Genomic DNA, 16,922 nt, shown 5'->3' on the forward strand with positions numbered 1-16,922 from the left:
ATTTTGATGATTTCATGATATTTATAAAGAAATTGTTTTAAGTATATTTATATTACTACATCTAGTTTATAAGTCAATATGCTTTCTTGCCATTTGATGTTTATTTTGATATTGAGTTTGATTTATTTGCGATGTTTCTTGTAAGTCATGTTTAGCGTGAAATTATAGTTTTATGTAGATAGTATTTAAAGATCTAAAATTTTAGTTATATAGTCATAATGGTTATAACTATTTTCAGTAGTGAATTAATAATAAGATTTTTATTTTATTCTAAATGTTTCAAAATCGATTTGAGTATATCTTACTAATGAGCTTTCTGCTTTTTAAATTATTTGAATTTGACATAAATATTTTAATAAGTTGTAAATTGTAAGTGTAAATTGGCTTTTATATTTTAGAAACTGTTGAAATATTGTTTAAATTAGCTAACTTCTGATGAGTTTGATGTTTAAAATAGATTTGTTGTATTTTTACGTTAATGATTTTTTAAATGAACATTGTTTTATATATTACTATTGCTTAAGAAACTTATGATGTCCTACTACTTTGTTTGTTGGCAGTATTAAATTATCGTTTTAATAATAATTTATAGAAATATGAGTTTTAAATATAATTAGTTTAATTTTCGAAATGAATTTAAGTTTGTTTTGCCATATTTAATAAAACTATATTATAATAAGTTTAGAATACACTTTGAACGACAATAGTATTTTGTTAGTTTTCTGATAGCTAATAATTATTTAAAAAAAAAACTATTTTTGTAGTATGAATTTAAGTAAACGGAGAGTTTTAGCAAGTTCTTTTAGAAGTTTAGTAACGCTTAGTATTTTGTATAGGTGACGATTGACATTCATTCAACATGATTGTGTAAAGATTCAGAATAGTACTTAAGAAGTCCAGGCAAGCGGGGTTCATATACTAGTTTTGCATAAAAGAAATGAAATGAGGTTGACTTTGAAAATAAGCATATTTGTTTTTGAAAAGAAATCTGAAAACGACATCAGATGTTTATTCTGCATATGCATAAATTCAATATAAGAGAAAGTATTTTCTGTCATGATTGATGTAGATATGAGCTAATTTTGTGCATTCTGTTTCTGAACTATAAAAAGAGCGAATATGAAAATCTAAAAGTTTTTGTTATGAATAAATGAAGATGTTTTGATTCTGTTTATTTCAAACATGTGAAATGATCTGAAGCTATTCAGTATTTTGTTTTGATATGATATGTCATCTGAAAACCTTGGCATGAAGTTCTGATTCCGTATCTGAATGTGATCTGGTTTCGATGATGTTCTGCTCTGTTTTTGTTAAGGCCCAACCACGGGTATAATGGTGGTTTATAACCCTACCATAGGGGTGAAACATGGTATACAGCCCAGCCACGGGTATAATGGTAGTTTATAACCCTATCACGGGGGTTAAACATGGTATTTGTCCCGATGTGATGCTATGAGATGATATGATTATAATGTTTTAGTTTGGATATGCCAAAGGATTTTCTTTTTGGGAACACGTTTGTTTTTATGAAAATATTGATCTGATATTTTGTACCAAGTTTTGTTTATGCATTCCGAAAGTAAATATGATGTTTATGCATTCTGAAAGTAAATGTTTTGTTCTGCATATCGGACTTTATAAATGTTCATGTTTACATGCTAGTATATGTTATTTGCTTAGTGAGTTGTTGATTACTCACCCCTTATCTCCATAATATTTTTCAGATATTTTGATGGTTCAGCTGATGATTAAGATTATGAGGCATTAGGTGAGATGATTTTAAATATAGTGAATTAAGCATAGAAAGTTTTTATGAGTATTGACGATTTTTATTAAGAAATTTTATTGTGTTATGATGACTTGGCATTTTGAAAAGTTGGTTATATTGAGAAAATTAGATTGAATCGAAATTTCTATATGATATTGGGATTTTGGAGTCTATTATTATATTGTTGAAATGTGAGTTTAAGTGATAAGAAATAACTCTCCGACCCATGCGGGACCGAGGCGTTACACAAGTAACTCACATGGGCAATCTTCAATTATCACCCTCCTTCCAACTTACTAATGTGTTGTTTGTTTCTAGTTTTAAATATAATCTTATCTCTGTCAGTCAACTTACTAAAGCCTCATCTTGTCTTGCCTTTTTTACTCCATCTCATTGTATTTTTCAGGACCAACACACGAGGAAGCTGATTGGAATGGGTGAGGAATGTGGAGGTCTCTATCGCCTTCGAGCCCTGGGTTCCATTACTCTTCACACCGACTCTGCTGCTAACCCATTGTGGCATTGGCATTTTTGTTTAGGTCATCCATCCCTCCCTTGTACTCCAAAATTTTTTTCTGATTTGAATAAAGATGCTCATTGTGATATTTGTATTCGTGCTAAAATACTCGTTTACCATTTTCATTGGATGAAAATAAAAGTGCTAGTCCTTTTGATCGTATTTACTGTGATATATGGGGTGGCTATGCCACACCCTCTCATTCTGATGCACATTATTTCTCACCATTGTAGACGATTATTCTCGTGACACCTGGGTTTATCTCATGAAATTTAAATAAGACACTTTTTCCTGTCTCGCCAATTTTTTTTTTCATGATAAAAATCCAATTCAATTTTGACATCAAACCAATTCGCATTGATAATGGTCAGGAATTCTTAGCTCATCGCATGCTAAGGGTTACACCCAGTTAGAAGGTTTGGATTACCATGATACTTTTGCCCATGTTGCTAAACTTGTTACACTTCATTGTCTTCTTGCTATAGCTGCAACTAAAAGTTGGTTTTTACACTAATTGGATGTTCACAATGCATTTCTTTATGTTGATCTTGATGAAGAAGTCTACATGCATCCACCTCCCGATTATTATCCTCAGGGGGATAAAAAGTTTCTGTTGCTTGCACAAATCTTTATATGGTCTTAAGCAAACCTCTCGCCAATGGTACTCCAAGCTATCTCACATTCTTACATTGGCAAGTTTTTGTCAATCTCATACTGTTCATAGTCTCTTCACCAAGACTACGGGCACCGTGCTCACTGCCATTCTGATATATGTTGATGACATTCGTATCACTAGCAACGACCTACCCACCATCACTGCCCTCAATAACCACTTGGCTACTTCATTCAAAATCAAAGACCTTGAAAATCTGAAGTATTTTCTTAGCATTGAAATAGCACACTCACTTGTTGGAATGGAATCCTTTGAATTCACAATCAATTTGAAAACTCACCCAAGAGAGCTAAAATTTAGTCAATGGATAGAAAACCTAAACCCGTTGAGAACTCGTTTTAAAAACCTAGATTATATTAAGATCTAGACCAATTGAACAACCTGTCTCAAGAACCCAGATTACAAGGAGGAATGCCACAAAGATTGTGATTTACCTTTGATAAGTTCAAAAGTTCAATCAAGAACAAGAGGAGTAAACTTAACTCACAATGAATAAATTCATCAAATTTCATAAAACTCCTTAACATGAGACGACAAAGATTATTTAACCAAAACCTAATTAAAACATTAGCAAAAATAAAGTCATTTCCTCCAAAAATACCCTTGGATGAATAGTGTCATGTGCTACAGTACCACAGCTACAATATTTCTTTAAACCATAGTTCCTAAAAAGTAACTTTCCAAATAAACTTTTGGCCAAAATATAAGACCTTCCGAAAAACTCTAGTTCATAAGAAATAAGACATATGTGGGCCAAACATCCTCAGGCCAACTATTCTAGACTAATTCCTATTATTAACAAAATAAGTCTATTTAATGAAATAAATAAGTCCAATGCCTTCAATCACATAATCATAATAATAGACTCTAAGTTATGTTGCACTCTTCCATAGCTTTTATCACATGAATGATCACTAGATCTCATTCTCTCAAGCCCATCTTAAATATTCGGCTTTTTGTAGACTCATCTCAAGTGGATTGCACCAATCCTTACATTGCTTCATTGATCTTCTTAACACTTAATATTGTAATTAGCTCATCTGGAACTTGCAAATGATCTTTAAGACTAGGTCCACCTTGGTTCTCATTATTATTTATTCATTGTGAGTTGAGTTTATCTACTCTTGTTCTTGATTGAACTTTTGAATTTATCAAAGGTAAATCACAACCTTTGTGGCGTTCCTCCTTGTAGTTTGGGTTCTTGAGACAGGTTCTTCAACAGGTCTAGATTTTAATATAATCTAAGTTCTTGAAATGAGTTCTCAACGGGTCTAGGTTCTCCATCCATTGACTTGATTTTGGCTTTCTTGGCTCTTGTCCTGCTTACTTTCCTATGGAGCAGCATCTTACGCTCAATGACACTAATGGTGATCTTCTTGTTGATCCAGCATCCTACCACCACTTGGTTGGTCGTCTCATCTATTTGATCATTTCACGTCTAGATATTACTTATACGGTGAATATTCTGAGCCAGTTTATGCATGTCCCTCGTGAGCCACATCAGCAAGCCGCTCACCATTTACTTCGGTATTTGAAGTCCACTTCTGGTTATGGCTTATTCTTTTCTTCAGCCTGTAGTTTCCAGTTATCAGCCTATTGTGACTCTGATTGGGCCAGATGCCCTATGACTCGCCGGTCCACCACTAGTTTTGTTGTCAAACTTGGAGATAGCCATATCTCTTGGCGGATAAATAAGCAATCCACTATCTCTCGCTCTTCTGCTGAAGCTGAATATCGTGCCATGGATAACACCTCTTGTAAGATTACATGGTTACGATTTATTCTTCGTGATCTCACAATCTCTCATCCTCAACCTGCACTACTTCACTACAACAATCAAGCTGCCATTCATATTGCACGCAATCCGATTTTTCATGAACGCACCAAACACATAGAGATTGATTGCCACTTGGTGAGTGACCATATTCATGCTGATCTTCTTACTCCCACTAATTCACCCACTTCCTAACAACAAGCAGATCTCTTCACAAATTATTTGGGTCGTGAATTGTTTTTCTTCTTCAAATCCAAGTTAGGCATTACAGACCATCATGCTCCAACTTGAGAGTGAGTATTGAGATTAATTGTTGTAGTCAAGCAAATTCCATTTGTAGCACCATTTACTTTTACAAATAGTGTGTGAATTCTGTAATTGTAGTATCAGATCAAAATTAATTGAAAATATTTACAGCCAAGTGTGCATATTTTCTCATCCCTCTAAGTTTCTTATCAAAGTCAATAAACTAATTAAGTCTAATTTATATTATAAAGTGGTTTAACTCAAACACCATCCCGGTTGCCTTTATTTGGAGAAGGAGCTAGAATTGTTGGCCGACCTTCATTTACTCATGTACCTAAAAGCTAGCAGATCATACTCGATCTCAAGTTTCAAATTGATGCAATGATTACAACAGAACCAAATTTTTAGGCACGTTCATGGATACAGCCCAACTAGGCATAATTATATTAGAAGAATAACAAGTAAACAAATAAACAAGAAGAAGACGAAGACGTGGCGAACAACCCCGGCCCCAACGACATGATGGATGATTTTAGCCACAAAGTAAATGATTGGAAACCGTTGATCCGACGGTCGTGATTGCAGATGTGATCTTCGATCGGAATTATATTTTCGTTGTCGTTTTTTTATCAACGTTTGTCGGAGTATTAATTAAGCAACAATACCACAGGAGTAGAATAAAATTAAATGGCACAAGACAAAGGGGAAAAAAACAACATCGATAATAGCTATATATGGCGTTATGACGATGATCCAAAGGTACGTAATAGTTGCGTGATCACTCATTGGTCCACTTTTTATCCACAATTTATTAGGTATATGCGAACAAATTAAAAGGCGCTATTTCTCTTTCTGGTCTAGAGTTCATTGCAGAGTAAATGCATTGATATTTCAGTTTCTCATAACCAGTAATGACTAACATATGGATGGTATTTTCTATAATTAATAATAATAATAATAATTTTAGTATTTTTTTAATATATATATATACACACACTGTACTGTACACTTTCTCAAGTGAATTTTGAGAAATTAAGGATGTGTGTAGATGTTGAAGTGAGTTGAGTTGTGATGATAAAATATTGTTAGAATATTATTTTTTAATATTATTATTATTTTGAAATTTAAAAAAATTAAATTATTTATTATATTTTGTATTAGAATTTAAAAAAATTGTAATGATAAGTTGAGATTAATTGAAGTGAATTTAATAACCAAACGCATCCTAAGAATATGCTCAAAACTTTCGCGTTAGGCATTGACAAAGGCCACAAAGCATTGCTAATTAGATATGGATAATAGATATGAAAGATCACGAATCTCAAACTTGATTTGATACTTTAACTCCTACCACTATAACTTTATATGTTTCTTTCTACCATTTCATTTTTTAAGCACCGGACAGAAAAGAGAGCTATCTAGAAATATCGAAATCACTCGTTTCATGCTCTTAAACCATTTTAGACTTACAATGGTTTAACTATTATAAGTCTAAAATTTAGTTAAAAGTTAAGGTTTTAGCTAAAACTAAAATTATTAAATAAATTAATTCACATTAAATTATCTATCCTAAACTCAAAATAATAATATAATATTATATATTTTAATAATAATTTTTTATATATATTTTACAAATACACTCTATATATGAATTAAAATTTGTCAATTATCAATAATTCTAACTTGTGAATAAAATTTGTGAATAAGAATGCAAAAAACCGTTGTTGATTATTTGTAAATAAAATATGAGTTTGATGGGTAAATAGTGACTTTCCAATTTTAAAAATTCCTTTAAAGCACCTAACCAAATGTCAATGAAATTTAAATTTTAGCTTTTTTTGAGTTAAAACTCCTGCATTGGATTAGCCAAATCTATATTTGTGAGCTATAGTAATATTTTAGGGCCTTTAATTATATTTGAAGAGTTACTGTAGAAGAATTAAATCAATATTTTATGATTTTCTCATCCAACTACCTCCCTCTTTCCCTCGCTCTTCTCTTTATCTTTCTCCAGTTTCATTCAGTCTTTCTCTCCAAGTCGTTTTACCTCAACTCATGCATTGTTTTTTTCAGGCTTTGTTGTAATTTGGTGTTTGCAAAATTGGTATTGCATACAGTGTAGATTAAATATTAAGTTTTAATATTAATACAAAATATTAAATATTAAATATAAGTGTATTTACAAAATATTAAATATTAATATTAATACAAAATCATAAATATTATGACTCGTTTGGATGGTAAGATGAATTAAAATAATTTATAAATAAGAATAAAATTATTAATTAAAATAAAATGAAATGAGAAGAAATCTGTATCCAACGAGCCCTAGTGTTTATAATTTTCAGATTGCAAACAGTTCGGATCATATATTGCCGAATTACTTGGCCAATAATAATGGTAGCTTTAAGACCACAGTTCCACATTTTGGAGATATCATCATGTCGACATCATGACTAATCACCTCTACACGTGCCTTAAATCTATTGAGAGTAAATTATGACCCCTGCATTAAAGGTCCAGGAAAAGAGAGACCGGGCGAGCATATTCGTGTTGGAATATTCCCAGTGGACCATTTAAAAATACACGAAACGAATGTCTACACCATGCAATACAAAAATTTGGTGCCGCTAAATTGACGGATCGGACGTGTTTCGTGTCCCTTAGTAAATTAAGGAAGCATGTCGTACGTGGGACACTATCGTACGTATAAAATATGTTGTAGTAAAATATATAATATATATATATAAATGATATTTACGTAAATGTCGTATAATCCTTTTTAAAAATAAAAAATTTATTTTAAAAAATTAACTTTTTAACAATAAAACTCACTCTTTAAAAAAAACAAAAAATACACGAAACATTAGCTCAACGTACGACTGTATCTAATTACTCTTATTATATATACACGTTTCCACCCAACCCTCCATTAATGGCATTGTAGATTCACACGTGGGACTTGAAGCTTTGTTTAACATTGATCCGACTCTCTGAGTGAAGCAAAGGAAGCTCATATCCATGCTCGAGTTGTACGGTTTTCTGACGGTGGCAAGCGAAGTACTTGGTCTTATTTGTGAACCAAAACTACTAGCTTGTCGTTTCAGCTCTTTGGCAGCTTCTCTCTTATCTCTCTCTCTCTCTCTCTCTCTCACTGATATATTTTTTTTTTTAATCTTACGCAGCAAGAGTTAGCAGACCCATGGATTTTATATATTCTAGGTAAATCGGTATCCATTGTAGGGCGAAGTTGGAGTTTCTCACTAGGAACTCAGACAGTGAGTCCGGGAGTATCGATCTCTGCATGCTCATCATGATGTAGCTTTGCTAGCTTCTCGCGCACACTACGTACGGTACATAAAATTCTTGCATACTGGATTAATTAGCATGATATATATATATATCTATCTAGATATCTCATAAGATTAACTTTCTAATTAAATATATATGTACGTAGCTAGCTAGCTAGCTCTCGTAAACAAGGTTCATGATGTCGATGCTTTTTGTAGTGTTATCCCAAGTAGTTTAATAAACATATAAATTGAAAGAGATGTTTATTATTTTTATGTGTTTTTCTAGCTGCATTTGGGTTTCTGATCCTTTTGTTTTTCTAATTTCTAGTTTTCTTAATTTCTAGAAACTGATCTTCTTTTGGACTCAAATCAAATCGACAAGATTCGCGAGCCTTCAATTTATTTGGGTCTATAATTCATAACTCGTTTGAGAATGTAGTATTGCTAAGCTTTAGATAATATATTATTAAGCGAAGTAATTAAGAATCTTAGTTTAAAATCTCTGAACCCTTTCTCAAGTTCACTTAAATATTAAGCTATATATATATATATATTGCTAGTTGGTGAAGATATATATACTTTTGCTCCATTAATCTTTCAGTTTGTTTTCCGTATAGTACTGCTGATGGCGCTTTGCCTTTAACTTGAACTTTAATGCGTGCTTTAGGTCGGTATAATTAGGGAGTTTTCGTTAATCAGAGGTGTTTAAGAAAGAGAAGTTTGATATGAAAATATTGGAGTACTGTTAACCTGTGGTACCAATAAAGCACGGATAATTTCTATGTGCGAATCACTATGTCTTGTCCAAAAAATTTAAGTCTTTTTTTTTAACGAGTAGACTCAATGTGTGAAATGTTTAATTAAATAAGTTAGAGTGTAGAGTCAGATTTTAAATTCAAAACTTCTATTTTAATACCATGTGAAATCATCACTATTTATCCAAAAATTTTAAATTAATAAGAAGATGTAGGTTTTATTATTTATATTATATTATCATTGCTATGGTCGAAGAACATCTCGTTTTTACATATATATGTGTATATATTCAAAAATTCAAGCAGAAATTTGACTGTTCTTTACCAATAATTTTGGGTTGGGCAGCTGGGAAATATATAAAGAAAGAACAGGATCTCCGGTAACAAGTGCTACAATACTCACCCGCTGAAAACAAGTAGAAATAGCATGTACTACAAGCCGTCTTAGCAAAATCGTGCTTCGCATCTTTCGCTGCACTATATAGTATATACTTTGCTCTCTGTTGGTCTGAAATGTGGCCAACCAGAGTCCATTCTCAACCGTCGTTTGTGGCGTAACGCGGGGCAAAGTTTAGAGGTGTCAAAAGATACTGTGCCTATGGTACGTACTTGCCCGTTCTTGGTTTTTGTTGTAAAGAAATCGTAATGCCGAATGCTTCTGGTTCTCTTTTCTTGTTTATTTATTCAAGTCCTGTATTTTCATTGCAGTTATAAATCATGGAAATATAAATGGCAAACTCTTTGTTTTCTTTGCTTTATAATCAGACGAACGAATTATTAGGATTTAAGTGGAAAGGAAGTTGTCTGGTTTCCATTTCTTAGCTTGCTTGATTTGATCTGTCGGGCTTCTAGCATTCAGAAACTTGTCGAGAAAATGGGGGTACTCACACTACTTATAATAAACGCTTATAATTAGTCTCTTACTTGCCATTTGATGATGATTTATTACAGTACATCAGTCCTTTTTCATAGCTAAGATATGGTGGCCTTTGGAAAGAAGCTGAGAGAATCACAAATTGAAGAATGGCAAGGGTATGCTCTCTACTTCTACTGACTTTCAGCCAAGGTTTAAGGTCCAAATACTACTTGCTAAGAAATGGGTTTTATTGCCCCTGCCATGTATTGAGCAACGAGATAATTTCAGTAAGCAACGTATACATTCCTGGGCAGTAGTAGTCCATAGCCTAGCTAAATACATTTGAAAAAGATTAGTACCCACTATAAAAACAAAAAACAATAAAAAAAGAAAGTGGTGTTTTTTCAAATAGGTCTCTTCTTTTTTTTTTTTTTTGAGGGGTTGCACGGATCTTGCACATCCCATAATTTTCATCTGCAGCCTGTTTTATACTTGTTCTGCCAGTGATTTTGAATTGTTGACAAGCTTGTTTTATGTTCTTTTAATTTATTGTCAAGGTGTTTATTAGTTGCCAAAACTCCAAAACGATCAATTGAGCATCCTATTTCATGCGGATTTTGAGATATGCCAATGGAAACTTGGAAAGGAAATGTTTATTTAGGAAACCCCAGTGCTTCAGAAATGGTTAAAATGATGTTAATGAGTAATCGTTATGCAAAATATGAAATTTCTTGTTTGTTTTTTTATTTATTTCCCACTCCCTCTTTTTTTTTTTTTTATTATTCTGTCGTGTGCTTTTGTTTTGATTCTTTTCAGATGCTACATCAATTACAAATTAATGAAGAAGAAAGTTAATCGATACACACAACAAATTGAGGTCGGAACACAAAACGGTGATAACTTTCTGATGGACTTCTCAAGATTGCTAGACTGCGAGGTAACTTTTGCTATAATAAATGATACTCCCCTTTACATGACTAGTCCAGAGGAAGCTCAAAAACCCATGATTAGTTGCAGGGTCACACTTGGAAGTTACATAGGACATCATTTGGGATTATTTTTTCATTTCTTCCATGCTAGTCCATCTCAATTCATTGTTTATCCTGAATCTGCATTCCTGCATTTTGTCTTGCTCCGACTCAGTTTTACTATCCAGAGATTTGCAGTGTCTCATCATTCCTTGGGCGAGCATGCTGAACTCAATTTTTTATAACGATTCTCCCAATTATGAATATAGAGAAAAAGGGCGTATTTTTGCTGTATCATTTTCCTTTCAAGTGATCCTTCTGGTATGGATAATTCATGTAGATTCATTGATAATGCAAATGTTATGGTCATGTAGTCAAAATTGATTGCAAATATTTATGTCATCTTTGATTAATCTTGAATCACAGATTGAAAGGATTGTCCTTTTCCTGCTGGAACAACAAGGGCAACTTGCTACCAGGTTATCCGATCTTAGAGAACAGCAGCATGTTCTTTTACAGCAGCCAGATGGATCAAGAATATCTGAATTACAGGAAGCATATAGAGCAGTTGGATGTGATCTTTTAAGGCTTCTCTCTTTTGTTGAGATCAATGCCATTGGTTTACGTAAGATATTGAAAAAATTTGATAAGCGGTTTGGTTATAAGTTCACCAACTACTATGTCAAAACTCGTGCAAACCATCCTTACTCCCAGCTGCGACAAGTTTTCAAGCATGTGGTAATTGACCAATTTAGAACAAATATAAATATATGCATGAGGTCTCTTAATTTCTTATAATTCCCTTGATTTTCCCCTATTTTCATGTTTCACTCATACTTAATAACTTCACAAGGCATAGGTTAGCTCTATTGTCTCTACACGTGAATGGAAGGCATTATCAGCTAGTAACTGAACTGCAGGGGTTTGGTGCTGTCGTTGGAGCCATATCTCGCAATCTCGCAGATCTTCAAGATCTTCAACACCATCAGGGGAACTACATATCGATATATGATCACCCTGCTTTATCCCACCCGGTTTTCTCTCATCTCCATTCAAGATTATATGCAATGTTACTATGGTTTACTTTCTGAACAGTTTATGAAGTTTTCATCAAAGTTAGTACCTCTGAACTGGGTATTAACTACTGAAAAAATAACTCGAGTTGATGGTGTCATGATGTCTACAAAACTATAAAAATTAGATTATGCAACAGATTTATTAATGAAACAATTAAATTTAGAATTTCTTAACTGAATTGAAAATATTTAAGTATTTGTTTTGGAAACTTAAGTAGAACTGCTGTCTGTATCAAACTTCAGGTAGTTATTACACATAACTATTTCACAACGAAGCATCGTTTATGGGTTCACTTAAGTATTTTGACATATTCTAAAATCCTCCAGCTGCATATGATAATAGTTGCCTTTTTTACTGGTTTTGCAGGATCCTGTCATCGATTCTATTAGGTCAGCTGTAGAGAAATTATCAAACTCAACAAATTACCTTCACTTTTTGGGAAGACATGCCTTTATCATGGAGGACGACTTGCCAACTCCATCTCAAGATGATAGTGCTGACCAGAGATATCATTTTATGTCACTTCTCCTGAACTTGGTAAACACATTTCTATATATGGTCAACACATACATTATAGTTCCGACAGCAGACAGCTACTCCTTGAGCCTTGGAGCTGCAGCAACAGTCTGTGGAGTTGTGATAGGGTCTATGGCTGTTGCTCAGGTGTTTTCTTCAGTTTATTTTAGTGCATGGTCAAATAGATCGTACTTCAGGCCCCTTGTATTTAGTAGTGTTGTCCTTCTTGTGGGAAACACCTTATATGCTCTGGCTTATGATCTGAATTCAATATCTGTTCTTCTGATTGGTCGGCTCTTCTGTGGGTAAGTGATCTTTTTGGTCCTCATTACTTGAGAAAACACATTCAATTAGTAAATTTTCTGATTATTGCGCATGCTATACTCAATGGTTAATTAATTTACATTTATATTCTTAACTGTTTTATGTGTATGATTGAAAAATGAAAACTTGAATTTCAACTGGATTGTATATCCGATTGGCCTTGCATTTGTACGTATAGCTAATCCTCTGTTCAAGTTGCCTGTGATATATAAGCAATCATTTTCGGAAAGAATACATTGTTTTGAAAACAAAATAAATAAAATGCTTTGAAAACAAGATGAATAAGGGCACTTTTGGGCTCCACAGGAGTTTAAATGTTATGTATGTGCATCTTGTTTATTATTATATCTTTCATCAAAAAAACAAAAAATCTTGTTTATTATTATGATGATTATGTTTGTGACTGTGAGCCTGTGAATTTTGATCAAATAAATGAATTCTCCTAGAGATGCTACTTCTTGCTCGTTCTTTTCAAAAGCATTCACTTTGGTTTCACTTCATCAACTGATGAGGTCATGCTATCAAAATGTCAGGTTAGGTTCTGCAAGGGCTGTTAACAGGCGTTATATCAGTGATTGTGTACCGCTCAAATTGAGAATGCAGGCGTCTGCAGGTTTTGTAAGTGCGAGTGCGCTTGGAATGGCATGTGGTCCAGCTCTTTCTTGTTTACTCCAGACGAATTTTAAGATTTCAAAACTTACTTTCAATGAGGAAACATTGCCTGGTTGGCTTATGACTCTTGCGTGGCTTGTCTACTTATTGTGGTTATGGATTTCTTTTAGAGAGCCTTCTCTTGAGACTAAAGAAGCTGCTGTGCCGCAGGAAGTTAATGCTGGTATGTGAACATGATTGCTCCTTTTGGTTAATTATATTACTATCCGTTTCCCTTTCTTCATTGTAATAACTAATGAATCTTTTTGCTTTTATCATACCCCGTCTCTTCACTTTAGAAAACAATCTGAGCAGCAGAAACTGTAATTGTATATCAAATTTCTAAACCTTTCTGTTCCATCTACTCTACACTCAAAATCAGACCTTTGGCATTACCTGGAGCATGAGCTATATCCATCAAGTGAATAGATGACACTTCCTCATGCTCAGTAAATGCTGATTCTGGAAGAGATATCAACTAACTGCCTATATCTATGTGCTGAATATTCTCGAGGCAGTGCCCTATGTCATCTCTCTCAGTTAACGTCAATACTATACGGTGTCTAGATACCCTCAAACAAGATCACCATAGTAGGCTTGGGCTGAGCAGCCTGACAATAAATAACAACTATAAGAAGTAGCTTTCTATGCATCACCACTTGCTTGGATTTTTGTTGGTAATAATATTTATGTAGTTTTTTTCATTTGTTAACTTGCCTGATTTCTAATTAGGCACTGTTTTTTCTGGTCTAGGACCATTGGTAAACGTTGCTGTGGAGAAAGGTTTCACTCAACCATTGCTAGTGAAATCAGAAGCTAAGCAACAAGATGAAGGCGAAGACCAAGGATGTGATGATATTGAAGAAGATTCTGGGGAATTTCAAAAGCCTGTCACGTCAATTGTGATGGCATATAGACTACTTACACCATCAGTAAAGGTTTGGAGTTGATAGGGAGCTACATTTACATTCGACATTATTTATATGCATCTTAGGCATTCAATTTATAATCCCTGTTGAAACCTATTTAGAGGAAATTACACTTTTCGTCCATAACTATCACCTGTTGTCCACTTTGCACCCGAAAGTATTAGAAGTTTTAATTTGCACCTAAAACAACTTGTATTTCAAGTTGCATACATGACTAAGATCTGGCTGTTTAGATGATCTAAAAATTGGTTCAGTGGCACAATCTTAATGTTTAGATTTTAACTGGGCAAAAAGTGTAATTCCTCCATCTATTTATCATTTTTCATTCTGTAGTTTTGCAAATCTCTACATAGTAAATGTCATTGAATTTCTTACCATGATCTCTTACTTTCTAGGTTCAACTATTTGTGTATTTTATGCTCAAATATGCCATGGAGATTTTACTTGCTGAATCAAGTGTCATCACTGGATATTATTTTATTTGGACAAGCAGCAGTGTGGCAATCTTTCTTGCATGTCTCGGGCTAACAGTGCTTCCAGTAAACATTATTGTTGGAAACTATATCGGCAACATGTTTGAAGAAAGGTAGAAAGAATTTAACCCCCTCTCCCCTCTCAATTAAAGGAAGAATTTAGGCTATTGCTTCTCCACAGTATGCACAAAACTTCTAAGGTGATTTACCATTGAAATTGGGTTCGATTTCACCTTTTCTTGGTAGTTACTATAAATACAAGTAGATAAGAGCAGAAGTTCAACATCCTGATGTTTCTGCACAAGTATGCCACTTGCCTTCAACACGTTGTGTGAATGCTTGTGCAAAATTTAGTAATATGGGTGCTGAATACATGAATATTACTTGAGGTTGCCATTGATCCTACATTTTTTTTGGGCCTCATGAGAAATGTTGACGATGGTCTAAATTTTCAGCCAACCCCAAGTAGTGGCGTCTTCTAATTCATGTGGTGATAAGTTCTAGTCATCTGATTATGAAGTTCTAGTTTTCTTTTTTTTTCCTTCCCCCTTATTTGTTTTTTTCTGGTTTACCTGATTGCAGGCAAGTCCTACTGGCATCTGAAATTATGGTGTGTTTTGGTATACTTCTAAGCTTCCAAGTATTCATCCCTTACTCTGTCCCTCAATATGTTGGCTCAGCTCTAATCACATTTGTATCCGCTGAAGTCCTTGAAGGTAACTATGGCTTATTCTGTTCATAGGATACACTGGATAGTTGTGCAAGAATTATTTGCTTGTATAATTTGTTTACTTCTTTCATTATTAGATCAAATTACCCTCATTTGATTGTGATGGCCTGAACCCAGTCTAAGCTGGCAAAAATTACTTTTGGACTTAAAAAAATTGGCATGAAGCTCCCCAAAACTTTGCCTGAACTCGTTTACCAATTTATAATTTGTAGTTCTCTGATCAGAAAGAAAATCTGTGGTTTGGATTAGGTCTTAGTTCTCTGTCACATGGCCGGAATGAATATCTAAATCTAAGCAGACCTATTCCCATTTTTTTTTCTTTGACATCACAATTGGCATATTGATTGAATTTTAAGGTGGATCTTTTCCTTGCTTTGTACAAAATGTTGGATCCCATTTGCTTGAGCCATCAAATCTTCATTGGAAAATACTTGTTTAGTGTTATATATATTGCATCTGTTGTTGGAGGACCCTTTGCTTCCAGAACATGATTTTGTATCTCATTTGCTTGGCCAATCCAGGTGTGAACTTATCACTCCTATCTCGTGTCATGTCATCAAGGCTTTCCCGTGGCACATACAATGGTGGACTGCTTTCCACGGAAGCCGGGACCCTGGCTCGAGTAATTGCAGATGGTACAATAACAGTGTCTGGTTATTTGGGTGAGAGTAGACTCTTGAATATCACCTTAGCTCCTGCACTCCTCATCTGTATTTCATCCATCATTGCTACCTGCTTCACCTACAACTCTCTCTACTAATGCCCTTCTTCACTTTTAACTTGAACAACTATTGTATAGCATATTTGGATATGCACACCGATCAATGGTGGCCAATGCTCTACATTGCTAGCATTCAGCAGATATATATATATATATATATATATATATATCTAAATGCTGTTGAGGATGGAAGCTTTCAATCTGTGCCCCTTTATTTGTTTTTCTAAGCACAACCGAATGCAGAAACTGTTGTGCTCCCTTCTATACTGGATCAAACTAATTATAAATTGCATGATGCATTTTAACATTTAAGGAAAATTCATCAGCTTGGTTATGCGAGTAAAGATACTCCAAACAACCCGACCTTGGCTTGCTTCATCCACCAACGAGTATGTGGAAGCGATGCTTCATTTCCCAACTACACTGGTGGCGATGCAACGGCTATGCCGTAATCTTCTGCTTCTAATTGTTGAGATAATATGACTTTGCTTTCACTAAAACTAAAAGATAATTGTTGGATTATCGCAGTCATAAGCAACGTTTGAGTTTGGCCATCCCTTTATTGGAATGGGACTCTTTCTGATCTTTTTATCTGCAAAATAATGATGTCTGTTGCAATGTACTCGATTTGGAGGGAAGGAATCACCGGTA

At 34.0% G+C, this 16,922-nt stretch overlaps 1 protein-coding gene across 9 annotated transcripts; it reads left to right on the top strand.

The window, feature by feature from the left end:
• Positions 1 to 7,890: 7,890 nt before the first annotated feature.
• LOC121262574 (SPX domain-containing membrane protein At4g22990-like) lies at positions 7,891 to 16,589 on the top strand. Of its 9 annotated transcripts, none has more exons than XM_041165101.1 (12): positions 7,891 to 8,038; positions 8,164 to 8,331; positions 9,978 to 10,058; positions 10,699 to 10,819; positions 11,277 to 11,588; positions 11,771 to 11,884; positions 12,294 to 12,748; positions 13,301 to 13,602; positions 14,151 to 14,356; positions 14,743 to 14,933; positions 15,403 to 15,536; positions 16,072 to 16,589. In XM_041165101.1, the coding sequence occupies exons 3-12, from the start codon at positions 10,006 to 10,008 to the stop codon at positions 16,308 to 16,310; spliced, it is 2,127 nt and encodes a 708-aa protein (XP_041021035.1). In that variant the 5' UTR covers positions 7,891 to 8,038; positions 8,164 to 8,331; positions 9,978 to 10,005; the 3' UTR covers positions 16,311 to 16,589. The 9 variants fall into 9 exon arrangements, with proteins under 9 accessions (XP_041021035.1, XP_041021085.1, XP_041021049.1 ...); XM_041165151.1 differs by having other exon boundaries at positions 14,172 to 14,356; XM_041165115.1 differs by having other exon boundaries at positions 8,164 to 8,326.
• The last annotated feature ends 333 nt before the right edge of the window (positions 16,590 to 16,922 follow it).

This window comes from Juglans microcarpa x Juglans regia, chromosome 1D (genome assembly GCF_004785595.1).
Source record: "Juglans microcarpa x Juglans regia isolate MS1-56 chromosome 1D, Jm3101_v1.0, whole genome shotgun sequence".
Taxonomy (NCBI): Eukaryota; Viridiplantae; Streptophyta; class Magnoliopsida; order Fagales; family Juglandaceae; genus Juglans; species Juglans microcarpa x Juglans regia.